The sequence below is a fragment of the Desmodus rotundus genome, chromosome 10 (assembly GCF_022682495.2).
Source record: "Desmodus rotundus isolate HL8 chromosome 10, HLdesRot8A.1, whole genome shotgun sequence".
Lineage (NCBI taxonomy): Eukaryota > Metazoa > Chordata > Mammalia > Chiroptera > Phyllostomidae > Desmodus > Desmodus rotundus.
The window spans coordinates 6,142,922-6,166,971 of NC_071396.1; the positions used below are offsets into that span (position 1 = coordinate 6,142,922).

General features: G+C 49.1%; 1 protein-coding gene across 3 annotated transcripts in view; it reads left to right on the forward strand.

The window, feature by feature from the left end:
- Positions 1-785: 785 nt before the first annotated feature.
- Positions 786-24,050, forward strand: part of KCTD3 (potassium channel tetramerization domain containing 3) — a 31,261-nt gene continuing 7,996 nt past the window's right edge. The window contains exons 1-14 of one of the 3 annotated variants that reach the window (XM_053912467.2): positions 786-1,081; positions 5,029-5,082; positions 5,380-5,425; positions 7,509-7,582; positions 8,848-8,906; positions 9,164-9,244; positions 10,125-10,265; positions 10,682-10,772; positions 12,035-12,225; positions 15,853-15,968; positions 17,869-17,956; positions 18,085-18,201; positions 19,988-20,158; positions 23,574-23,729. In XM_053912467.2, the coding sequence (XP_053768442.1) occupies positions 999-1,081; positions 5,029-5,082; positions 5,380-5,425; positions 7,509-7,582; positions 8,848-8,906; positions 9,164-9,244; positions 10,125-10,265; positions 10,682-10,772; positions 12,035-12,225; positions 15,853-15,968; positions 17,869-17,956; positions 18,085-18,201; positions 19,988-20,158; positions 23,574-23,729 (1,468 nt within the window). In that variant the 5' untranslated portion in view covers positions 786-998. Of the gene's footprint in view, positions 1,082-5,028; positions 5,083-5,379; positions 5,426-6,509; positions 6,666-7,508; positions 7,583-8,847; positions 8,907-9,163; positions 9,245-10,124; positions 10,266-10,681; positions 10,773-12,034; positions 12,226-15,852; positions 15,969-17,868; positions 17,957-18,084; positions 18,202-19,987; positions 20,159-23,573; positions 23,730-24,050 lie in introns of those variants that run through there. The other 2 variants (XM_053912468.2, XM_053912469.2) reach the window with 2 other exon arrangements.

Below are 24,050 nucleotides of genomic sequence, written 5' to 3' on the forward strand. Positions count from 1 at the left end.
GTACGCTCAGGACCTGGTCCAGTCCTGTTTCTAACAAGATCCAGACCCAGGAGTAATACTTGCGAAACAGCCCTCATGAGTAACACTTGCAGCCCCTTAAAATGCAGCCCCTTAAAACCTGCCCCAAATCCGGGATCCAGAGGACACACTGATGGAGCCTGGTCTCCAGGCTGGCAAGTAAAGCGCCTCTTTTTCCAAAAGCCGGTGCTGTTGCCTTGGCTTCCGTGCCCCGGGGATATCGAACCCTTGCTCGGGAACAACATTTTAGAGAGCCACGTGAGGAACCTGCTCAGGTAAGCGCTGTACAGGTTTCAAAAATCCCCAAATTTCCGCCGCACTGTTGCTATTTCCATTCAGGCACCGACTTCTACAGCTAGGAAATCCTCCTTGCAGCTCCTAGAGTGCACGTGGAGATTTGTTCCATGCACCTCCCAAATACAGGTGCTTCGGGCAGGTGTGCAGGCATGTCCTGCATCGGGGACCCTGACTGCTGGCGCTGCGAACGTCCCACGTGAACGGGAAGGGGCTGAGTCCACGTGGGGACCGGGGGAGGAAAGTCCGGGAGCCCCGCCGGAGCCGGCGGGAGCAGCGCGGGAACGCGTTCCAGGGCCTGGCTCTGCGCAGCCCCGCGGGCCCGCGAGGCTCCGCCCCGGCTTCCCCTCCCCGCCCGTCCCCGTCACCCCGCCCCGTCCTCGGCGGCTGCAGCAGGCGAAGGCTGAGCGCCGCGGAATTTTGTCCCCAGCGGCGACCCCTCGGCCCGTGGCCGCGGCGGCGGCGTCCCTGGCGGCGGCACCCGAGCGCCCCGAAGACGCCCGGGCCGGCCCGGCGGCCTAGCGGCCGCCAGATACGCAGGCCGGCCGGCGCCCTGCGCGCCCCGAGCGCAGGGGAACGTGGGGGAGGCCCCGCGCCCTCCCGCCCCCCGGCCGCCGCCGCCGCCGCCGCCGCCTGGGGCCCCGGCCGGGGAGGGGGCGCGGCGCGCGCGCCGGGAGCCGCCGGAGATGGCGGGAGGGCACTGCGGCAGCTTCCCCGCGGCGGCGGCCGGCAGCGGCGAGATCGTGCAGCTCAACGTGGGGGGGACCAGGTGGGCCGGCGCCGCGGGGCCTGGGTGGGCGTGCAGCCTCCGGGGGCCCGCGGGGGGCGCGGGCGGGGGCGCGCGGGCCCTGCTGCCGGGGCGGCGGCGGGTCTCGGCCGGGGGCCTTCTGCCCGGGAAGGGACGGGCTCTGGGGCCTCTTGGAGTTCCCGGGCGCGGGGCCCGTGCGTGGCGGGGCGGCCGCCTCGCCGTGACGCTCCCTCTGTCCCTGCCCCTCGCTGAGGTCCCCGCCTGGCCTAGTGGCTTGGCCGGGGCAGGCGAAGGAGCCCCCTTCCCGCCCGCCCTCCGTGCCCGGCGCGTGGGTCCGCCCGGGAAGAAGGCGCGCAGGGTCCTCGTGAGGGGCTCGTGGGTGCGGGGCGTGCAGACGTGCAGGGCGTTGTTGCGCTCAGAGTTTCTCGGTGCGTGGCTCTGCAGGGTTGTGCAACTTTCAGGGCAACGTGTCCAGAAACTTCACTTTGCCGAGTTGGTTCTGGGAAGCCCGGGCCGTGGGCTTCGTGTGGCGCCCTCGTGGAAAACAGACAGACACACAGCTCCTCTGTCCTCTTTCTGGCCTGCCTTCCCCTCTCTGCCTGTTGGTGAGCTTGTTGGGAAAAAACATCCCTCCCCCTTTTCTTTTCTGGTGAATTGACTATGGCTTATGAGTCAGCCCTCAAACACGGGCGTTTGCCAATTCCGTTCAAGGCACAAGCAGTTGAGTTTTAGTGTTGGTGGAGTGTTCTGGAATGCAGTGTCTCTCGCTATGCTCGAATATCCTAGATTTTTAAATAATGGTTTTAAAAATGCAGAATGGAAACAGTGTGAACCACAGCGATGAAATGTTTGGATCTTAGACGTTCAGTAGTTTTGTAAGCGCACTAGAAAATTTAACACAAGAATTACTCCTTCGTTCCTTGCAACACCCCCGCCCCAAACAAGATGCTTCGATAGTTAAGTTACAGCATTGTTGTCGCTGCATAGATACCAGTCTCACGGAGGAAGAGATTTGCTCCCTAGCGTAAGAAGTGGATACGTTCCTGAAGTCAGTGAAAATTGGGCAGGTTTGGAAATGTGCGGATGGAAGATTGGCACACCTGCAGGGGTAGGCCTCCTGGAGTATCAGGACCGAGGAGGAACTAGTCATTTAAAGTCCTTACTTACACTGGTGTCTTACTGCTGCTGTTCGCTGACGGGTGCATTTCCAGGCATTCTAAAGGGCGTGCAGTGTTAGGATAAAAATTGAACGGTACTGTTAACTCCCATATGTTGAAAGTTCATGGCTTTATAGTGAGTGGACTCTTGTTAACGACCGGACCTTAGAATTCAGTGTAAAAATTGTAAATCACGTAAGGCAGTTTTCTTCCAGCTGGAATATTTTATGTTTTGTTTCAGTGCTTCTGAAAGTTGATCAGGTTTTTAATTTTTTTTTCTAAGTGACGATGTCAGCAAAGAATAGAAAATAAGACAGATATATTAGAAAGATTTAGAAAGATGGATGAAGGTTGTTCCGTGGGAATGAGGAATAAAGGGAAAAAGCCACACTTTAGGGGAGCATGCTTTATGGTGGGTCGTGCCGCGGCCTGTGTACAGAAACGGCACATCCAGCAGCAACCGTGGACGTTTGGGCTGTTTTCCTGAGTTAACTTTGAGTCGGAGACTCCTGCATCATTCCAGAGCTGGGAGGGATCTAGAAGTCATCTGTACCTTGTGCGGAACACAGGTCAGCAGTCCCGGAAGTCACTGTAAAAGAAAGCCCAGCTGGAACCCTCACTGAACTCCAGGGGAGGGACTGCCTGCCCCTGGGAGAGCCCTCAGGCCCAGAACTGCGGTGGGCGGAGGTTGCAGAGCACAACTCCGAGGCAGCACATGCCGCCGTGGGCAGGGTCGTCTTACTTTTTAATTTCCAGAGTTGTGAGATATGGAGTAGACATGCTCAGTGAAATTATAGAAATGACTGATTTTTATGATTTATCTTTGGGGGTGATTTAGAAAAAAGATGAAGTTTCATTTAGAATTGTTAATATTGTTTACCAAAAAAACCCCGAATGAAGTGAAAGAAACCCAATATGACTCAATTTGTGATTGATTCTGTCAGAGTGGGTGTGATCTGAGGCGTCCTGAGAGAGGTCTGGGACCAGCCCTTGGGGGGGCTCATGGACAGAGAGCTTTGGGGTCACAGATAAGGGCTCCAGTTCCCAGGCTTTACCTCTGACTAGCAGCCACCTTGGGCACATTACTTTTCAGTGCCTGGTTTCCAAAAACGTAAAGGGACAATGATAGTGCCAGCCTTACTGGATTGCTAAAGGAATTTGAAGTAATGAATGGGAAATGCAAGGGTTATTGGCATTACCAGCAGTAACACTGAAGAATAAGTAATTTTAACTAGATGGCTTCCAAGTTAATTTCACAGGAGGTGAGTAGCATCAAGTATACATGTGAGCATGCTCTTATCTTTAGTAATACTTTTGTTGAGACCGGATTGCACATGTCCCTTTGCTCGGCACACTGTGGGTGTGAGTTAAAAAACTCAGAGAAGATGCTTTCATGTATGTTGCAGAAAAGTCTCATCATGTAATTTTAAGTGTAGTTTTCATGAAGTCATATTTGGAACCAGCTTAGGAGCTCTGGGCTTTTTCCTGTCTAACTCTTGTTTGAAAATTTAAAAAAATAATAAATTAGTGGGAGAGAGGGTACTACTATCTCTATCCCAAAATTCCCGATTGCTAAGCCCACCCCAAATTGGTGATTTTAGTTGAAACTGTTACTATGACTTTAAGCAGACCTGTGCAGTTCCCTAAGTAACATAAAATCTGAGTTATTTGGCTGCTGTGTCAAGTAAGCAGCAGTGAATGTGAAAGGCACACTTTCTGATACATAGTGACTCATTTCTGCAGCGGACCCCTGGGTCCTCCAGTTTACCATCCACTGGATTTGCTTTGATTTATTTCACCTGGTCAGGTTCCTGTGACTAGCTGCAATCTCATTGGTCTTTACCAGTCTGCTAAGGAACTGTTTGGGGAAATTTGCCATGTTTTCTTGAACAAACTGTTTGGTTCCTTTCTTAAATCTGATTCATGGGCACGGGACCTGCTTTGAAAAGCTTTAACAGCAATATTCAGATAATTGGGGCTGGACTGGACGAGCCCAAGATTTCGTTCTTGGTCATGTTACTTGACATCTGTTGCTGATGTTTTCTTGTCCTGGCCTGCTACACTGTGCCTCAGTTCAGTTCCCTCTATTTGTGCCAATAAGCAGACTCGATCAAATGTCAGTTAACCTCAGAATAATGCATGATGGATTTAACTGAGTGATTTTTTTAAAGTGAATGAGTGCAACAGTTGCGAATCGCCTAAGACTGCATTTAAAGAAAGTGTGAAACGCATTATGTACAATGGAATTACTATGAGCTCAAAATGATAATACAGGATAGACTATTTGGAAAAGTCACTAAAGAGAAGGTAAAACCTTAAGAGTATTAAGAAAGATGGGTGGGGCTTTGATTATTGGGTATCACAAGAGCTTTGTAGCTGGGATAAATTTAAAACTGAAATGGTAGGGACCATGAATTTTGGGGCTGTTGAGTACCCTCTGTAAGAGGGGAACAGGGTTTGTGCTGGGGAGGTGAAACGGGCCCTGAAGGTAATTCCGAGGTTAGGCTGAGATGGTTAGAGTTGGTGGGATGGGCTGGCTGTTGATTCTTCGGCAAGTGGCGCACTGGAAAGCAGTGTGTAGGGAAGTGTTATATGTCAGCGAGTGAATTATTCGATTTTGTTGAGACCTGTGAATAATCTTAACTCTGAATTGAAAGAAATCTAAAAATATTAAATGTGATGAATATAATTGATAGGGTTATAGCTTTGCAACAACTTGTAAATCATTGGCCAGCATATTAGAGCAAGTTAACTAATATTGGAGTTTTGAATATATTCTCATTTATAATACCAGATACTTTTCAATTGCAGATTTAGTACCTCAAAACAGACTCTCATGTGGATTCCAGATTCTTTTTTTTCCAGGTATTTCATATAATTTTTAGTACCATTTTTAATATACTTAGTATTTATTAAAGTAGTAAAATTCTTCTTGTCAAATTAATATTTTTATTTCTTAAATAAAATATCTTAACTTTTAAAATAGTAATTTGTCTTGTACTGAATAAAGTTTCCTTCTCCACAAATAAAAAGATAATTTTTGAAAATCTTTGGAGATAAAACGGCTCCTTTGTATTAGTCACTGACACTTGATAAGGAATTAGGACTTGTATTTATACTCAGATTTTAAATACTAACTAGCTTATGGTTAATGACTTCCAGTTTGCTGAGTGGAAGAATTTCAACGCTTCGCGATGAAACTGGTGCTGTAAGTACAATAATGCGCATACGTGTCCAGATCAGATGAAGGCCTGTAATGCTTGATTCTTATTCTGCCATGACTCCTAGAAGACGAGAAAGCTAGTATTTTAACAACCACTGAGTGAGAGTGGCATGTGCGTACTTACCGTTTATTATTTTTTGTCACATGTAGACTGTTTCTGTATTTATAAAAGAGAACTCTATGCAGGGGACACTGCATACAGCAGTTTAAGTGTCTGTGGTTGGAGACGGTGTGGGAGGTGAGCTGACATTGTCAGTAAGGTACTTGTAATCAGTTGACGCGGATCCTAGCCCACAGGATCCGGTGCTGTGGCTGCAATATACCAATACACACGGACTAAAGAACTCCTGTGGAGGAAGAGGGACAGCGCGGGCACTGTCTCAAGAGGAGAGCACCCGACCCTTGCCTTGACAGGCTTTTATTGTTTTTCTAGGCCCCTTACATCAAAGACAGTCCTCATAGGTTTGTTTTGGGTGGTTATCTTTTACAGACAAAGGAGAGGATGTCGCTGAATACATCAAAGGAGGATATTTGCAATGTAAAGGGAGAAATGGTGGAAACCAGGTTATGCTCCGTACCTGGAAGGTCTAACCCAGATTTTGGGAAGATAAAGATACTCCGTAAACGTTTGCTGCCTCAGGGTGAGGGGGTTTTAGCAAGAGAAAGTCTCAAAGCAGTCTAGGTACAATGCAGGCCTGATTTCCCACTGGAGAACCTATCCATGGATGTGGGTCCTGCCTGCCAACCTCGCTCCCCACTGGCTTTTCCGAGTGGGGGCTGAGCCACATTTCCCACGTTTGGAACGGTTCCCCACAATCAGTAATCAAAACTGTAGCGGGATTGATGTGAATACCGAGACATTTTCCTTCTGCACTGAAATGGTGTAAGATACTGCAAGTTAGTCAAGTCCTGCGACCTTTTTTTTTTTTTAAATTTATTTTTTGTTTTGGAGCACAACCTCTTGCGTTTGTACAGCCATGGTGGCACGAGGGAATTAAAGAACTGTGATGTCTCAGTACAAAAGGCATTGGTTTACACACGTAACAAGCAGTTATAATGTGTCCAACAGCACAGAAGGTAAATGTCTCCTGCTGTCAAAAGCAGACGGGCTCTCTGTTTGGAGGCAACAAAGTGGCCACAGGTGTCCTTTGCTTCGATGGCGTCTGCAGGAGAAGTAACGCAGCACCGGCGGGTGTGCCGATTTGAGGATGTAAGGAGGACATCGGTAATGAGATCTCCACAAAGTTTGGGTGTCTCCTCCACTCAGATCGGTCCTAATAAAAGAAATAGCGAGAATTTGTGAACGTCACCCATTGAATGTGCGTAATGTGTTGTAGTGAAAAGGGGTTACTTGCTGCCGTCCCCAAACTGACGTAGGTGTTCAATTTCGTGGTTAGAGCTCTCGTCATTGGTTCGAGGTGGTGGTGATGCACATTCCTGTGAAAAGCCAGCATTGATGTAGTTCCCATTTTTAAGCATTTTATTTTCCCCTTCTGTATCCTGTGGGGCTGTATTTGTTATGAAAAAAGAATTTTTTTGGCGTCAGCCCATCTTCCCCAGCCCGCGACAGTGTTCTTTCCTGGTTTTGACGGCAGCAGACAGAATTACTTTCTTTATTACCCTGCCACTGTGTGTGTGGTGAAGGTATGTTGTTATGTCAGTGAGTCACATGTAAATCACAAAGTATGTAAGTCACGGTCGCTGTCATCAATAATTAATAATCACGCAATAGGAGAAAGTATTGTTAATGCATAATATCTTCAAAGTGTTCACTAAATTCCAGAATATTTCAGATAAAAATGCCCCCTGGGTGTCACTTTTACCAGAGATATCGGTAAAGAAATGAGAGAACTGACTTACTAGATACCGTCCCCCTACATCTCAAAACATCATCAACCCAATGGCTTTTCGGGAGAAGCACTACGCATTAAATGCACACGATTGTACTGCATTCCAGGAAATTGCAGCATTACAGTAATTCAGTCTGTGTTCCCTGAGCTAGTGCTGCAGATACTGAAGTTCAAAGCTGTAGCTGTACTTGGAAAATAAAACAACTCCTCATTTACAGATATTTATTGATAGAGATCCTGCGGCATTTGCACCCATTTTAAATTTTCTTCGGACAAAAGAACTAGACTTAAGGTAAGAAATGCATCCTTTTAAATAAATTCTGGTTGATGGGTATGGCTTTGGTACACTTTATGAAGGAAAGGTTTTTTCCACAATAAGTTTTCTCAGCATGAAACTCTCATGGGCAGAAGCCCCTTCCTGCCTTCCTCCAGACTGCCTGCCCCTTGGGCTCCTGACCGTGCCTCCCCACTTGACCATACCCCTCCACCTCCTGACCACGCCTCCCCACCTCCTTCTGCATCCCTGCAGTGTAGCTTCCAGACTCTTCTAACACTGTCCGTCTGATCCCGTCACCACTCTCCTTAAACACTCTCCTTAAAATGTCTGTCGACCTCACCCTGAGCTCTCTCTGAGCTCCCCCCGGGTCGCGACCATACCCACCTGGAGCAGGTGCACCTCATCTCCTGTGCTGCCACCACCCCAGCATCCGTGACACGTACTCCTCTCCTGGGGTCTGTCTGCCCCCAGAGTATATCCCTGCAGGGTGAGCACTGTTTACTGTGCATCCTCAGGGACGCGCGGCAGAGGCTCAGTACATGGTGGTGGCGGTGGCGTTGATAAATGATCATTTAAACTATTTTTTTAAGATTTTATTTATTTATTTTTAGAGAGAGGGGAAGGAAAGAAGAGAGGGAAAGAAACATCAATGTGTGGTTACCCTCATGCACACCCTACTGGGGACCTGGCCCACAACTCAGGCATGTGCCCTAACTAGGAATCGAACTGGTGACCCTTTGGTTCCCAGGCCCAGGCTCAATCCCCTGAGCCACACCAGCCAGAGCTAAACTATTTCTTTAACTTTGCCATAGTCGGAATTCTTACCAGGAAGCTACAGTCCAATTTGTATCTTATTGTTCTTTTATTTCACATATTGCTAGTGAGCTTTCAGTGAGAATTTATTAATATTGCATAGATACAGCTTTTAAAATTCCAATTGTTGACTTGAGCTACTTCTTTGTAACGTTATGATAAAAAGTTAAAATCCACTAATGTCATACGAGAGTGATTTTACTCGTGTTTGCCTTAGAGGTGCTTCCTGGTGGTTTACTTTTCTCAGTCGCCTGTGGCATCCACATGGGAATGGTTTTAAAATGAGGGAATGTTCTTGTTGGTGTGCAGTTTTATTTAGATTTTTTCAAACGATCGAGGATTTTAGGAGAAAGGAAGTGTTGAAAGCCTTGTGATTCTGGTTACATTAAGCGCCTGTTACTTCTGTTGCTTCCGAGGCTGACGCGAGTGGCCCTGTCAGAAGGCTCACCTCCTCTGTTTCTTTGCAGGGGAGTGAGTATCAACGTTCTCAGGCACGAAGCCGAGTTTTACGGAATCACTCCGTTAGGTATGTGATACAGTCTCGTCCTTAGGATTTGCCCCGTTGTGCCCTAAGTTGCCCGAATAGAACGTGTCTTATGCCAGGTCCTACGTTTCTGATGGACTAGTTCAGTGTTAACTCTTTGGGGGCTTCCCTCGTAGAAGAAACGTGGGCCGATTTCAGGCCAGCATCTTCCTGTCTGCCCCTCCCCCTGTTGAACCGGAGAAACCGGAAGTGGAGCGCTGTCAGCCCTGCTCTTGACCTTGTGCTTTGCTTGTCCGCAGTGCGCCGGCTCCTGCTGTGCGAGGAACTGGAGCGCTCGTCCTGCGGCAGCGTGCTCTTCCACGGCTACCTGCCCCCGCCAGGTACCCCGCTCCCGGCTCCGTCTTCCCGCGCGTGCTTCTTACCAAACACTTGTAGAAATGGGGAGAATGAAGATCGTTCTCTGATTCTTGACTTTCTCACTTGAAAATTGACTAGAAATGGCGAGGATTTGAATTTTAGTAGCAGTTCTCTCATTGCACAGAGAGTCGGACAGGGACGTGCCCGAGTGCTCCCCCCGAGCAGGCGAGGGAGGCTGGGAGGCCACTGCTGAGCTCTGCCGTGCGCACCGCCGCCGTTCAGTTCCGTGGGGCTCTGTTAATGCAGACAGCGCGGCTCTGGCCTTGCTGGTCGCCTGTCAGTCTCCATGTGGAGCCCGGGCGCTCTGCAGATGTCGGTGGACGGGACAGAGGCAAGTGAGGCGGGTGTCCCCTCTGCCCCGTGCCGTTAGAAGAAGCCTCCTGCCTCCGCCTGTGTTCCGGTGGGCTTCGGAGCGTGGTTTAGCTCCAGTGAAGACCCCTGGCCCGCCAGAGGAAAGGCAGACCTTTGAAAGTACGGGGCAGTTCAGCTCGGAAGCAGCTCAAATGCGTACTCCATACCTAACACCTAGTAACCGTTCAATGTACAGACCAGCGACAGACCCAATGAATTAGTGGTTGATTTCAGTAACCTGGAGCTAGGTAGAAGTGGAGTACAATACGGTAAAGCTTAACCTGATTTGTATATAGCATGATAAATAGCAAATCTGTTAAGTTTTGTTTTCCACTTTGTTTTTATAGTAATTAAGTGGTTTGTAATAAATTGCTATATTGGAACATATATGTAGACTATAATGAGAGGCACATACTTATGTGTCTTTGATACGTGAAATTTTAAATTGTTTTAGGTGAACATAGGAGTAAACTTGTCTTACTTCCTTCTTAGGAATTCCTAGTCGTAAGATAAACAACGCAGCCAGACCCTCTGCTGACTCTAGGAACGGACTGAACTCTGCGGAAGGGGAGGCGCGGGGAAACGGGGCCCAGCCTGTCCTGTCTGGGTCTGGAGAAGAGACAGTTAGGCTAGGTGAGCAGACATTGCTGACATAGGGAAGGGAAAATCCATGTTTCCAGTTTTAGCTGATACCCAGTATTTATAAAGATGTAATTTTTGCCTCATCTTGCTTTTTAATCCACATTTATCATGTATATCTCATGTAACTTACTTTAAAAAATACGTAATTCGCTGCTTGCTGTAAATCTGTAGCGCAGGGACTGAGCAGCTCCTTCTGTAAAAGGGCCAGAGAGTGAATGTCCTCGGCTCTGTGGGCCCCGCAGGCTCCGCCGGGGCTGCCACTCTGCCTGGGCGGCAGGAGGCAGCCTGGAGCGAGGTAAACACGCCCCACTCCCTGCTGTGGCCCAGCAAAGCTGCACTTGCCCCGGGAGAGGCCTGGGACTGGCCCGTGCCTGAGACAGAAAGTAGTTCTTCCTCTGCATCCTCAGGGTTTCCTGTGGACCCTCGCAAGGTGCTGATAGTGGCCGGCCACCACAACTGGATCGTCGCCGCCTACGCCCACTTCGCCGTGTGCTACAGGTACCGCGCAGGTCCTGGTGGCTTAGTTCGCTCTTCCCCTGGGGGGGGGGTTCTTAATTATTGTGATTTCCTAGTCACAGATCGAGGAACTGTTTCTCTCAGTCATCAGATTTTCCCCCTGCGTATTTTACCTATGTCTGTATCTCTTGATTAGATTCAGTTTGCTTTTATTTCGTGGCTAACTTGGCAAAGACTGCTGGTAGCCTTGGTATGTCTTAAGTACTTCCCAGACAGTATGGACTGTGATGTAACTGAGATCGCGTGAAGCCACTCCGTCTTGTATATCATGTATATATCCAGCTCCTAAATCATTTAACTATTGTCATAGATGACGAGGCGGGATTATTACTGGAGCCTGTGTTCTGTCCATTCCTTTCAGGGAAGGCAAAGAGAAACTTTGTCACTTTGTTTCACCTGATTGGTGTCACTTTAAAAACAGGTATTCCACAGTTCACATTCAGGCCATTCATTGTCATGACTGCACAGTGGGGTGGCGTCTGAAAGTGTCTAGGCTGCTGTGCAGCCACCCCAAATACATGTCAGAGGCTCAGGCTAGGGAAGGAGAAAGTATTAAAAATTGACAGGTATGTTGATCAGAAATTAAATGTTAAAGAATGCATTAAGTATTTATATTCAGTGAACTGCAAATCTGAGGCCTGGGAAGCCTTTACGTGTGGGAATTAATAGGTGTGTAAGAGTTTTCGTTTAGAATGAAACCTTTAGAACCCAGTCCTCAGACGGGTTCCAGGCCCCATGTTCTGTTCGCGTGGCTGTGCCGAGGCATCAGCGCACGCATGTCACACCACGTCCCTCCCTTATCTGAGTCAGCTGGGGGGCCAGTGTCACAGGTACGGAGAGACTAGAGCAGGGGTGTGTGGTGTCAGCTACTATTCAAAGTAATAACATCCTGATGTTCTCATTGTGTTGACTATTCCCACCCTTAAATAACGACAGTAGCACTTTTTTGTGGAGAAGAGTGAAAGGTCCAACTTCCTGGATTTTAAACTTGGAGGACTTTTCTAAATTATTCTTTTCAGAAATACAGGGTTGTAATCTCTTTTTTAAGTGGCCTAGACTTCGTATGAATGGAAGTATAAGATATCTCAGAAATAATACTCTGGATTTTAGATGAAATATGCCAACAACACTCTAGTTAACCGAAAGGAGGGCAGCTGTGACTCACTCACTCGTCGGCAGGCGCGCTGGGCTGTGTGTGCTCGGTTGCTGCTGAGTCCGCCTTCGGCGCCCCTCTCCCTCGACAGGATCAAGGAGTCTTCGGGGTGGCAGCAGGTGTTTACGAGCCCGTATTTGGACTGGACTGTTGAACGGGTGGCCCTGAACGCGAAGGTGGTCGGTGGTCCCCACGGAGACAAAGACAAGATGGTGGCGGTGGCCTCGGAGAGCAGCATCATCTTGTGGAGCGTTCAGGACGGCGGGAGCGGCAGCGAGATTGGTAGGAAGAGTTCCGGGTGCCGCGTGCCGCCGGCACATGTGCAGAATATTCTGCAGCTTGCAGGGATTGCCCGTAAATGCCAGACCTAACCTGGACCGCAGACTAGCTAGAGCTGCCGGTCCAGTGGTAACGGGCCCTTTCCCTCACTGGGAGGGACACGGTCTGGGAAGAGGGGAAAAATAGGTGTTTTAGGAGGAAGGGGGGCTTCCCACCACTTTGCTCCAGTGGACACCTGGCAGAGCGCACCTGGGCAGTGAGTGCAGTGCTGGGCCACTGCCCTGCTGTGCACCAGGCCCGCTGTCTGACCCTGTGTGCTCTGTGCGGCCTGCACGCGTCCTCAGGTGCGCTCGGACAAAGCACACGATTCCTAAAAGTTCTTCACGCTTGGAATATTTCGTCACCACGTGTGTCTGTGGGCAAACATTCATGTAAAAGGTTTTCAGGGATGCCGATCCGTTGTGCCGACACCGGGTGAATAGAAGCAGAACGCCAGTTCCACCCACACCTGTGTAGTCATCTGTTTGTGAGGAAGAAGCGCGGTCCTGCAGGCATGCCAGTGTCTCGGCCAAGTCCTGCACGCGGAGGCCTCCTCCGTCGCTCAAGGGTGGCAGTGCCGCGCCCGCCTCCACTGCCCTTCGGCCCACAGAGCCCGCGGTTCGCCGCATCCCTCCCCAGCAGTGGTGTGCGCCCCCCCATCCAGCGCCCTGTGGGAGCCTGACCTCCATCGTCATAATGGGAACCCTCACTTGACACAATTCGCTGTCACATAAATTTACAGAATTCTTACAGACTCTGGTGGGCGTGCAGTGATTTCAGTGTTGGTCTTAATTGCATTTTCCTAACAGCTTTAGAAAGACGTTCTCACATGAAGATGTTTGATGATACGCCCGTAATAATACAGAAAGGGAGTCCATTGTAATGTTTTTAATTCTCTTTCAAACTGCCACTTTGAACTTGGCAATAAGTGAAGGCGACCGCATGCCTGGCCTTGCCTTTGAAGGCCGGTGTGGAAGGTGGCCAGGTCGAGAGGTCCTGCGTGCTGATGCGTTCACACCCTGTGCCGAGCAGCCGCTGGTTACCACAGGTGTTCTTTAGGACTCGACACCACCACCTAAAGAGAAGTGTCCGGCCAAGTGTCCGGCTGGCACACCCATGACAGAGCTGTCCCCTGGTCTGAAGGCCCTTCATTGTAATTTAAACGAGACAGCGCGCCTGGGTCGCTGCTCTGAGCACTGCTCGCCCCAAGGTCCTCTTCCTGCCGTTGCCTGTGCCGCTGTCTCCCCTGTGGACAGGGCTGAGGGTTGCTGCTCCTAAGCAGGGGCCACACTGGAAATGTCTCCTCATTCGGAAGGCCCGCCCCGATTTCCCGGAACCCTGTCTTTCTGTAGAGTAATCGGTGGTGGCTGGCTTCCTGCTCCTGTGCCTGCCTTTGGTGGGGCCCATAGTGCTGTGTCTAGTCCCGCACGCTCTGGAAAACAGCTTGGCATCGAAGTTACAGTGCTGTTACATAAGAATTCCAAAAACGACATGTGTAGTGATGACTTTCTGCTTTCAAGTGGCAGGTTTCTTTCTCAGCCAATTCTGGTCAAAGGGCTCAGCTTTTTTGTGTTACATTTATTTTGCTGGGGTTTTTTTTCCCCCCTTGATGGGTTGAGCTAAAATGGTATATGCATGTGTATAAATAGGTATCTGTGCATACAAATGGGAAATGTGTATTTGAGACATTTTAGCAATAGCAGGGTTTTGTTCCTTTTTTAAATTTTTTGTCTAGCATACGTCATTTTAGTCCTGCTAGACACCTGGGTTTTTCAGGGCTGGTTAAGAGTTTCCGAGGTGTTATTCACTGCCACTGGCCTTGCTGGCACGAGGTACAGTTTGGCACACGAGAAGAAGTGCCCCTTCCTGGCGCGAGAGGCGGAAGAAGTCAGCTCCTTTCTGGCTTGTGATTGTAAAGCACACGCACTGCAGTTGGACGTAATTGTTTTGTTTCTTCTCCTGACTTCTTCGAAGCCTTTTCACCCTTGTTTTTTCAGACAGATGCTGAGGATTTTGCTCCTGTTGTCACATAGTAGGCACGTTAGCTGTTTTTTTTGTTTGTTTTTAAAGATGCTTAAAAAACAATAGTGTATAGGTGAGAAGTCTTCCCAGCATTTTTAGGTAAAAAGAGTTCTCATAAGGTGCTTTTCAAATAATTAAGATCTATTTTAGTGTCAGATTGTAACATTTTGAAGGTGAAAATGAACATTGAGACATTCAGCTTCAACTGTTTTATAGGTGAGATAAGTAATAGCCAGAAGGTGGGCAAAAAAAAAAAAAACCCAAAACATTCTTTCAGAGCCAGGATTCCACCCCGCTCTCCTGACTGCTAGAGAGGCGTGGGACGGGCGGTACGTGCCACACCACAGCGAGCCCGGGATCCTCTGCTGGAGGCAGTCTTGTTCTTGCTGCTCACGTGGATTATTTGCTCTTTACAGCCTCGCTTACTACGTTCCCTCCCCGTTTCGGATCCGCTGGGCTTGCCCATTCCCAGGTCACCTTGTAAGCCCAGCTCCTGGGGCTGCTTTTCTGGGAAATGTCCTCAAATTCCTCTCCCACCCTGCTTTCCTTCTCTGGATATTACATACCCTGTGTATTCTTCTGCTATTGCTACATTAGGTTATAATTGTTTGGATATTTTTCTCTATTAAACTGTGAGCTCCTAGTAATATCCTGGCTTCTTGTGTTTTTAACCCATTGCCCAGGGGAGGGCTTTTTGAGTGGACGGAACTGAGATCCAGGAGGCTGGGAGACCAGGGCTTTTTGAGTGGATGGAACTGAGATCCACGAGGCTGGGAGACCAGGGCTTTTTGAGTGGATGGAACTGAGATCCACGAGGCTGGGAGACCAGGGCTTTTTGAGTGGATGGAACTGAGATCCACGAGGCTGGGAGACCAGGGCTTTTTGAGTGGATGGAACTGAGATCCACGAGGCTGGGAGACCAGGGCTTTTTGGGTGGATGGAACTGAGATCCACGAGGCTGGGAGACCAGGGCTTTTTGAGTGGACGGAACTGAGATCCAGGAGGCTGGGAGACCAGGGGTTTAAAATAAGCTCTGGGTGAAGGCCTGGCGTTGAGTTTGATCTGACCGCTTGCCGCACCCCCCGTCCCGGAGCTTTTTGTTTGTAGTTTTCTCATTTGCAGGTGTGTAGACATATTTCAGGTAGTTGAGGGTTGCCAAGTCTGTGTCTTCAGATCGGTGGTCCCCACATACCTGGTCCACAAGCAAGCTGAGGTTAAATTGCCTACAGATGGTGTAAAAACGCAGTGGGTGTTCCGATGGGGTGGGTCTGGCGTGAGCCCTGGAGCCCTTGTGACTTTATTTTGTTCACTTAACGTACCGGTTGTTTCGATGATCGACTGGGTGTGGGAAGCACAGCTTCGGACAACCAGACGCTCTGTCTGCTGGAGGAGCTGTGTGAGCCGCTTCAGAGGTTCTTTCTTCTGGTCCCCAAGGCGTCGTCTAGCACAGGCGTTGTAGCAGTGACACTAGGTTAGCCTTAGTCACCTTTAAAATGTCTTCAATCCGGGTGTTGGTCGGTTGTACACAGGGAGACTGGTTAACCTCCTCGTTTTCTTCTGTCACTTAAGGCGTGTTCAGCCTTGGCGTTCCTGTGGACGCGCTCTTCTTCATCGGGAACCAGCTGGTCGCCACGAGTCATACAGGGAAAGTGGGAGTGTGGAATGCTGTCACTCAGCACTGGCAGGTGAGTTCCACCTGGCGCAGGTGACAGGCACAAAGCCGTTTCTAAACTCCTGCTGGCCATGCATCTGCTTGTTATTGTGGAATTAATTCACACCGTTTCTGAGTTTGATGATACAGAAAAGTGAATATATTTAGGGGTAAATTTGCTTCTAGGTTCAGATTTGACTGTGTTTTCAATAATTTTAAGTACCTCTGGAAAATGAGATTTTCAGCTGTGAATTGATATTTCTTCATCTCCTGAGTGGAGGCACGGATCTGTGGGAAATCACATAGCCTGCAAGGAGAGCGTAGCAAGCACTCGAAAGGTGCAAGGAGGGGTTAAGACTCCACAAGATGAATACCTGATGCTGAAGGAGGGAGGCACAAGTCAAGAACTTTTAAGCAGAGAGTTGAGTGGTCTGATCTAGGCCTTGGAAAGATAGCAGTGGTGACTGATGGGCGAGATGGGCCCGGAGCCGGAGCTCGGGGAGGGGCTGGAGCAGCAGAGATGCAGCTGCAGAGGTGGGAGCAGTGGAGATCCAGCTGCAGGTGTGGGAGCAGCGGAGGTGCAGCTGCAGGTTTGGGAGCAGCAGAGATCCAGCTGCAGGTGTGGGAGCAGCGGAGATCCAGCTGCAGGTGTGGGAGCAGGGATGCAGAGCGGGACCACCAAGAGCCTGTTTGTAAGCCTTTCCAGTGACAGGGTCGGATCTGATTAGGTGTGGGAGATTTTGGACTTCTGGTTTTGACAGTCGAGTGGCTAGTAATTTTGAGTTTTGGCAAACGGAGAAGCAGATGCTGGCGGCTGGTGTGAGGAATAATTAGATCGATTCAGTGTGTGTACTTTGAGATTCTTGTGGGTGCCAAGTGCTGGTGCTCAGTACATAGTCGGAACTGTACCTTTGGAAAGAGCTAGAAGGAAGTATTTGGACACCACAGCACTTCTGTAACCATTGAAAAATAAGAAACGACAAGGTTTTCCACTGAGAGGGAACATGGAGAGAAAGGAAAGCCGAGATGGGAGCTCTGGGGGCCATTAGCATTTAAAGGGGATGGGGAGGAAACCAGGAGCCGCGGGGCATGCGTGGGTGTGCCATGCCGGTGGAACAACACTCGCCTTGAGATTAGCCTGGGGAGAGGCGTCCAGCAAGCGTGTGAGTGCGTGAGGCTGGAAGGTGCGTGGGGACAACAGTGGCATGCACGCCAGCAGCTTATGGGAACCATTATTTCTGAGTTAGCTCTTCCTACAGTTTTTCTTTTAACAGGAGTGGACCTGGGTTCTGTGCTTTTCTGTTCGCTGTTCTGTCGGGCGTGTCCTTTCCCCTTCCTCTCCCTGACTCCTCGACTTTTCCAGTCTTCAAGCTCCACTTCTTTCTGTTCTCTGCCTTGTCTTTGCCCTCCTCCCCACACTTGGGCTGAGAGGAGACTTCCCCTCGGCCCCCAGTGGTGTGACACCACGACTTTGCAGCCTGTCGCACCAGAGAAGTGATAGTGAGTCGTCGAGGGGATAAGTTCTCTCTGGAAATCCGTTGGTTTGCCCTCTAGTTCTGGTTCTGTCCTTCCTAGGTGACATCGAGTAGGTCATTTAATCTGTTAGGCACCCTGGTCAGACTTGGCCTTCCAGTCCTGACGTGTATTCTGGACTCAGAATCCCGTGCAGAAAGAGGCGGTCCATCTAGCTTCTGGCTGAAAGTGCCGCTGTGCGAAATAGATATTTGTTACAGCTTTAAAGGGAATTACACTGGCGATTCTTCCAAATTCCTCGTGTGGCGTGTGTGTGCACACCTGTATGTATGACACGCCTGTGTCCTAAGCCCTGCTTGCACGGATATTAGTGCTCTTTTTACGAAGAGTTTTGAGGAAATCGAGCAGAAAATGTAAATTGTAATCAACACGAACACCCAGTGATGATGTCACTGCATCAGGTCCAGGACGTCGTCCCCATCACCAGCTACGACACGGCCGGGTCCTTCCTGCTGCTCGGGTGCAACAACGGGTCCGTCTACTACATAGGTGAGTGCGCGGGCGTTGGGCGTGCCCCCGCGGCCTGCGGCGTGTACAGGTGACACCGAGAACGTCACCTTTTTCAGTTGTAAATAAGTGCATTATTCTCATGCTGCTCAAACATTTCTATTTTTTAGACATGCAGAAGTTCCCTTTGCGAATGAAGGATAACGATCTTCTCGTAACTGAACTTTACCACGACCCTTCTAATGACGCCATCACAGCGCTGAGTGTTTACCTCACGCCTAAAACAAGTCAGTGCCCGGCAGTGAGGACAGGTTGTGGAAGCGCTGCTGGGGGTGCGGCTCGCTCTGAAGCTAGAACGAAGTGGCTCTTTGCGTTCGAGCATTGAGTCTCAGGGTTCCATCCCCCTTGTCCGTACTGGTTTTCGCATCAAAGCCACACAGGACCAGTAGACAGGCTCAGCTGGAGGCGGGGCACTGGCCCCGCGCCTCTTCTGAGTTGGGGGGGCCCCATCCGTTCACACAGTATTCACCGAGGTCAGAAAAATAATGTCCACACTTACTTTGTGTGACAGTGGCTGATTTTCTTTTGAAATTGGGAGCTTTTATATTTTTAACTTAAAAAAAGGGGGGTGGTCTTGGACTGTTAATCTTTCCTGGACAGTGGTAAGCTTATTCCCTGGGGAAATCTTAAATTTAAGTCGTGGACAAACTCATTTTGCCTAGAAGTTCAATGTCTGTACCTTTCATTGCCTTTCAAAGGCCATTACAGTGAAATTAACAAACAAGTTCTACACCATTATTAACACTGTTTATATTCCAGGGTGAGAGAGAAACATAAGTGGGACGTTTAAAACCTATCAGTAACGGATAACTAAAACTTACCCGTTAATGGGAAATATTAGCGTGTACAGTAAATATCAGTAGATTTGGGTGTTACTGGTACAGAGTCATTTTGTTGAATTCCTCGAAGGCAGTCACTGTCTTTGGTGTGAAACAATACCCTAGTGTGCGCAGAGGACTTTGATAGGACTTACAGGGATTTCGGGGACGTCCTGCTAGAACAGGGATCAGCAAGCCAGGCCCTTCCACAGGGGTGCCATGCTGCCCTCGGCTGCTTGGGGCAGCAGGGAGTCAGGTGCCGGTAGCAGAAACAGTGTGACGTGCAGAGAGAGACCCTGTGCTGGGCCGCGTTCACAGAAGTTCGCTGCCTATGCCTGGAGTGGACGTGCAGGGTTTTTGTCCCCGTTCTAAACTAAAGGGGAGGGTAAGCCTGGGCAGTGACTGGGGAGAATGGAGGCCCCCTGCAGGTTATGAGAACTGCCTCCCGGGCATGCGCTTTCTCCTCGGAGTCAGGTGTGTCCAGGTGAGTCCGGGAAGAGCTGCTAAAGCTGAGAGGCTCTCTGTCTGGGAAGCTTGTAGGAGTGTGGGTCCCCGAACTCCACCCTGTCACCCAGGACGGGGCGGAGTCTGGGCACTCCTCTAAATGATGAGGCCCCGGGTGACTCCCATGGGTGAGCAGGTGAGACAGGACAACCTGTGAGCTGATGTAAGCAGGTTGGGGGCGGGGGCTGTTCCAGGGTTACCTGTGCTGAGAGTGTTTGGTGGTGTATACAGGGTGATCACTCAGGAAGGTCCCGTCATGTGGGAGGAGGAAGAGGGGTGGTCTTACCAGGCTGTAAGTGGCGAGGACCACGGCTGTAGGCACCCTGACTGCGAGGTGTCCGTGGTGGTCCTCGCCCTTCCAGCCGACGTGTGACTCCTTCCCCACTCACTCAGTGCCTCCCGTGTCTTGAGCACGCTGCAGGTGACAGGAGGAGTGGAGGCGTGGAGGCAGGTGGATGTGGCAGTGGATTACTGGCGTGTCACGGCCGCTGTGTGGGCGTCTAGCGTGAGGGCGGAGGGCTGGGAAGGGCTTACGCTTGGGTCTGGGCTCAGGCGGCTGATTCCGGGTTCCCGTGCCCGGCTGCAGTGGCACGGATGGGTACCGAGTCCACCTCCATCCTGCCACCTGGGGCACGTTGCCAGGGCAGTCCCCCTGCCTTCATCTGAGCGCCCCCTCCTCCTGTGGCTGCAGGTGTCAGTGGGAACTGGATCGAGATCGCCTACGGTACGAGCTCCGGAGCGGTACGCGTGATCGTGCAGCACCCCGAGACGGTGGGGTCGGGCCCCCAGCTCTTCCAGACCTTCACGGTCCACCGCAGCCCAGTCACCAAGATCATGCTCTCGGAGAAGCACCTAGTGTCAGGTGAGGGGTGGCTGCCCGCCTGCCAGGGGGCCTGGGCCACGGGCGGAGTCCACGGATTCCCCGCTGCAGACTGAGAGGCTGCCCAGCAGTGTCTGGCGTGGGGAGGACACTAAGGAAGCTGGTGGGAAAGTTAGTGACTGCAGAAATGTCAGCATGGTCTTTAAGTGTTTCTTTGATTTCTGCCTGGTTGCAGTACACATCAATTTGGGAAGTATCATTTTTTAAAAACTCACTCTATTATATTTTGTTGTCATGGCATATTTTATTTCCAAATATTTTCATAATTCTATTGATTTATTTTATTATAGAAATTTTCCAAATGTAAATTTAATATAAATTTGGTAGCATTGTCTTAAAGCTTAAGGCTAAAGTTGTACGTTTAGACATAATTTTGTTTGATCATCTTCTAAAGATATTAAAGACTAATAGAATTTGTAGAGATTATTTGAAGAGAATACATTGTTGAGTTTATTGTTCAATTTTTTAATGTTGATAGTAATTACTGTAAGCTTCAAACTCTGTATCTAATTTTAATGAGTGAGTCCGAAGTGAGATGGACACAAAGTAAAATCCTGTTGACGGGTTCCTTGTGTTAATGGGTAACTTCTAAAAGGCCTTACAAAAATGGAGGTGAGTCCGATCGGCGGAGCTTGAGTTTCTGTGTCTTCTGTAGGTCAGTTCCCGCCTAGCTTGGTTTTTTAAAAACATCATTTTCATACAAGTGTTTAAACATACAAAGGTGACGCCTCTTCCCTGGGCCTTCAGTTCGATGAAATGTTGGGTGGAGCTGAGACACCCCGTGGATGGATGAATGTGCGTTTGTGGGGTGTCTAGCCGTGTGGGGTGTAGCCACGCCCTTCTGAAACCGTCCCTTCCTGAGGCTTTCCTGGGGCAGGGCCCGTCTGTCTCGCCCTCTTCATCTGCCTTCCCAAGGAGGCTGTCTCGCTCTGTCTCCGGTCCCTCCTCTTCACCCGCCCACCGAGTGCGGGACTGCCTCCGGCTCCTTCCTGGACTCTCCTCTTCCTCTGCACTTTCCCTGGTGACTTGATGGGAGTCTGTCTCTGCCTCCACCTGCAACCCCCCGCGGAGTTCCAGACTCAGGTGTTCTATGCCTGTGGCTGCATACAAGGGCACTTTGGATTTGTCTCTCAGAAGATGGGGTACTTTTGCTTTGCCCTCTTTGTACACCGTATCACCAGCTATTCATTTCCTCCACCCGGAAATCTGGGAATCAGACTTGTGAGTCCAGTTACACCAGTAAGTCCTGGGAGCTTTGCCCCAGGACGTCCGTGTGCCACGACTCGGACCACTTCACGTTCATTGCCGCCGACACAGTGGTGCCGATCGTCATTTCTGCCCCAGATCACTGAGCTTCCAGTGCTTTCCCTGCTTCTGTCCTGCTCTACGATACGTTCTCCTTAATGTCACACACAAGTGCGTAACACAGTAATGCAGCCAGAAATACCGTCGAGAAATGCAAACCAGGTCGGAGTCCCAATGGCTTCCTGTTGTACATAGAACAAACAAATCAGTCCCTGTGGCTCTTCCTGCTCTGGACCCTGCCTGCCTCTCACGTGTCTTCTCCCTGCTCACCCTGTCACTTCCTCTGCCCACGACCCCAGCCTCTCAGAGAGGCCTGCTGGGCCAGGCAGTCTCAGCCAGCCAAACCCCTGCCCCGCAGTCACCTGCTCTGTCGTCCTCTCGGTTTGTTTACTTCCTGACTCACCACTTGATGCTTTATTTGTTCTCACCTGTCCAACCTCTTGTAGCAATTTGGAGTAAGTTCTACAGTAGCAGAAACATGTGTTCTCTGAACCCTGTTCTCAGCACTTAGCATAGTTCTCCTCACGTGAGAGATGCCGATGAATGTGGAGTCAGCTCTTTTGATCTTGTGAGGAGAAGACTGTTTTGCAGGGTGTTGTGATTTTTACGGGACTGTGCTTGGAAATCTCAGGAGCTCTGGCTGTGTTTTGATGGCGGCGGTGATGGTGTTCGTGTGGGAGGCACTGCTGACGCACTCCTCAGTCAGACTTGCATTTTCATGCCAGCTCTTTCATGCAGTTCTGAAATTTAAGTCAAGTCACAAAGTCCATTCAGCCAAAAACCAGGAGTATTTTGTGTCTCCAGTGCTCTCCTGCGTTACTCTGCCACCTGGTGGCTATCGGAGCACATGCAGTGAGGTCCTTTTTCCCATAGTGTCCGTTTCCCTGTCGTAAGTGAAAGCTTTAGGTCATGGTTAATGTTAACAGGTGGCCGTAAGTGCTCATTTGAGTCACATAACAAAATTTGCCATAGTTTTTTCAGTATTTAAATTATTTTTCTGAATCCTAGCAAGATTAATAGTGAAACCATTATTTCACTATTATTTCTCATGAAGCTGAATAAACAGCCTAAAACTAAACATCTTCTCTTTTTTTCACCAGAAAGCTGGAATTGTGAGAACTGAGAATTTTGTTACCTAAGTAATGCTTGTACATTTTTTTTATTCTTGTGGCAATTAGCCAAAATTAAATTTCTTTCTAAAGTTTTGTTTTAAAATGTGCAACTATGGCATTTTACCCAATAGGAAGTGTTGTGTGTATACAGTAAGTTTTGGGTGCTTTCTTGGTATATATTGATGAGTAAGTTTTCTGAAGTCATAATAAATGTCAAATTAGTATACTTTTTTATTAAGTCATATCACTGAAGTATAGTTCTTGCATTAGTAATATTTTTTGGTTTCTATTTTTTAATGGTGTATTCAGACCAAAAAAAGAGAGAGGTTACTTGCTAGATATATCTTAGTATATGCCCACTTAATATTGTTTACATGAAAAAATAAGCTAATTTTGGATTACGTTTTCAAATATAGACTTTCATTTGATGTAAAAATAGTTCTCCGCTTTATATGGAATCTTAGTTTTCTTTACTGTAACTGAGTGAGCAAAAAATAGCTGGTTCTTGATAGCTTTTTGACACATGTCATGTCATTTGTGACAATAAGTTTTCAGTAACTCCTGGTCTAGGTTGTTTAATATTTGAGTAACATAAGCAGAAATTTTCTGTGGCTTAAAAAAATAAACTAGGCAACTTGTTTACCAAATAGTTTCACCGTGGAGCAGGTTAATCTTTAGTATATTCTCTTACAAATGCTTTTTGTAAACCTTTTCTACTCTACAGGCTTCTTTTATAAGATCCATAGATTTACTTACATATCTTAGATACTTACAGCAAGGTAAAACCATATTCTCTTATTTTTATTGGCTAGGTACAAATCAAGTGTAGTTTTGGGATGAAGAGGTCGTTTGCCACTCGAAGTGGGCTCTGATCTGTTTACTGGAGGTCACAGACGAAAAAGAATGTGTTCGCGAGAGTGGTTTTGTCGGTGCCCTCTTACCCGCACTGAGCCGCTCTCTCGCGTTCTCCCCCCTCCCAGTCTGTGCGGACAACAATCACGTGCGCACGTGGACGGTGACTCGCTTCCGAGGCATGATCTCCACCCAGCCCGGGTCCACTCCGCTCGCGTCCTTCAAGATCCTGTCTCTGGAGGAGGCGGAGAGTCACGGGAGCTACTCCTCCGGGAACGACATTGGTGAGCCAGACAGCGGGGCGGGGGGCGGGGTGCCAGGGGCGGTGTGTCTCCACGTACTGCCTCAGCCCTGCTGAAGTGTGCTGCCAACTGTGGAAGCCCACATCCGAGTTTGAATGAGATTTCTAGTTTTCAGCTTTGAAACTCATTTAAAACAAATGGAGTGCATTTTTAAGTTCTATAAAGACACAGAATTATAGCATCTTTTATTTTAAAAGTGAGCAAATTTTTCCTCTTACTAGCATTTCTTCTTTTAAAAATTATCTTCGAATGCTAACGATTTTTGTTTATAGTTAAAAGCCGGGATGGCTATGCATATTTGAG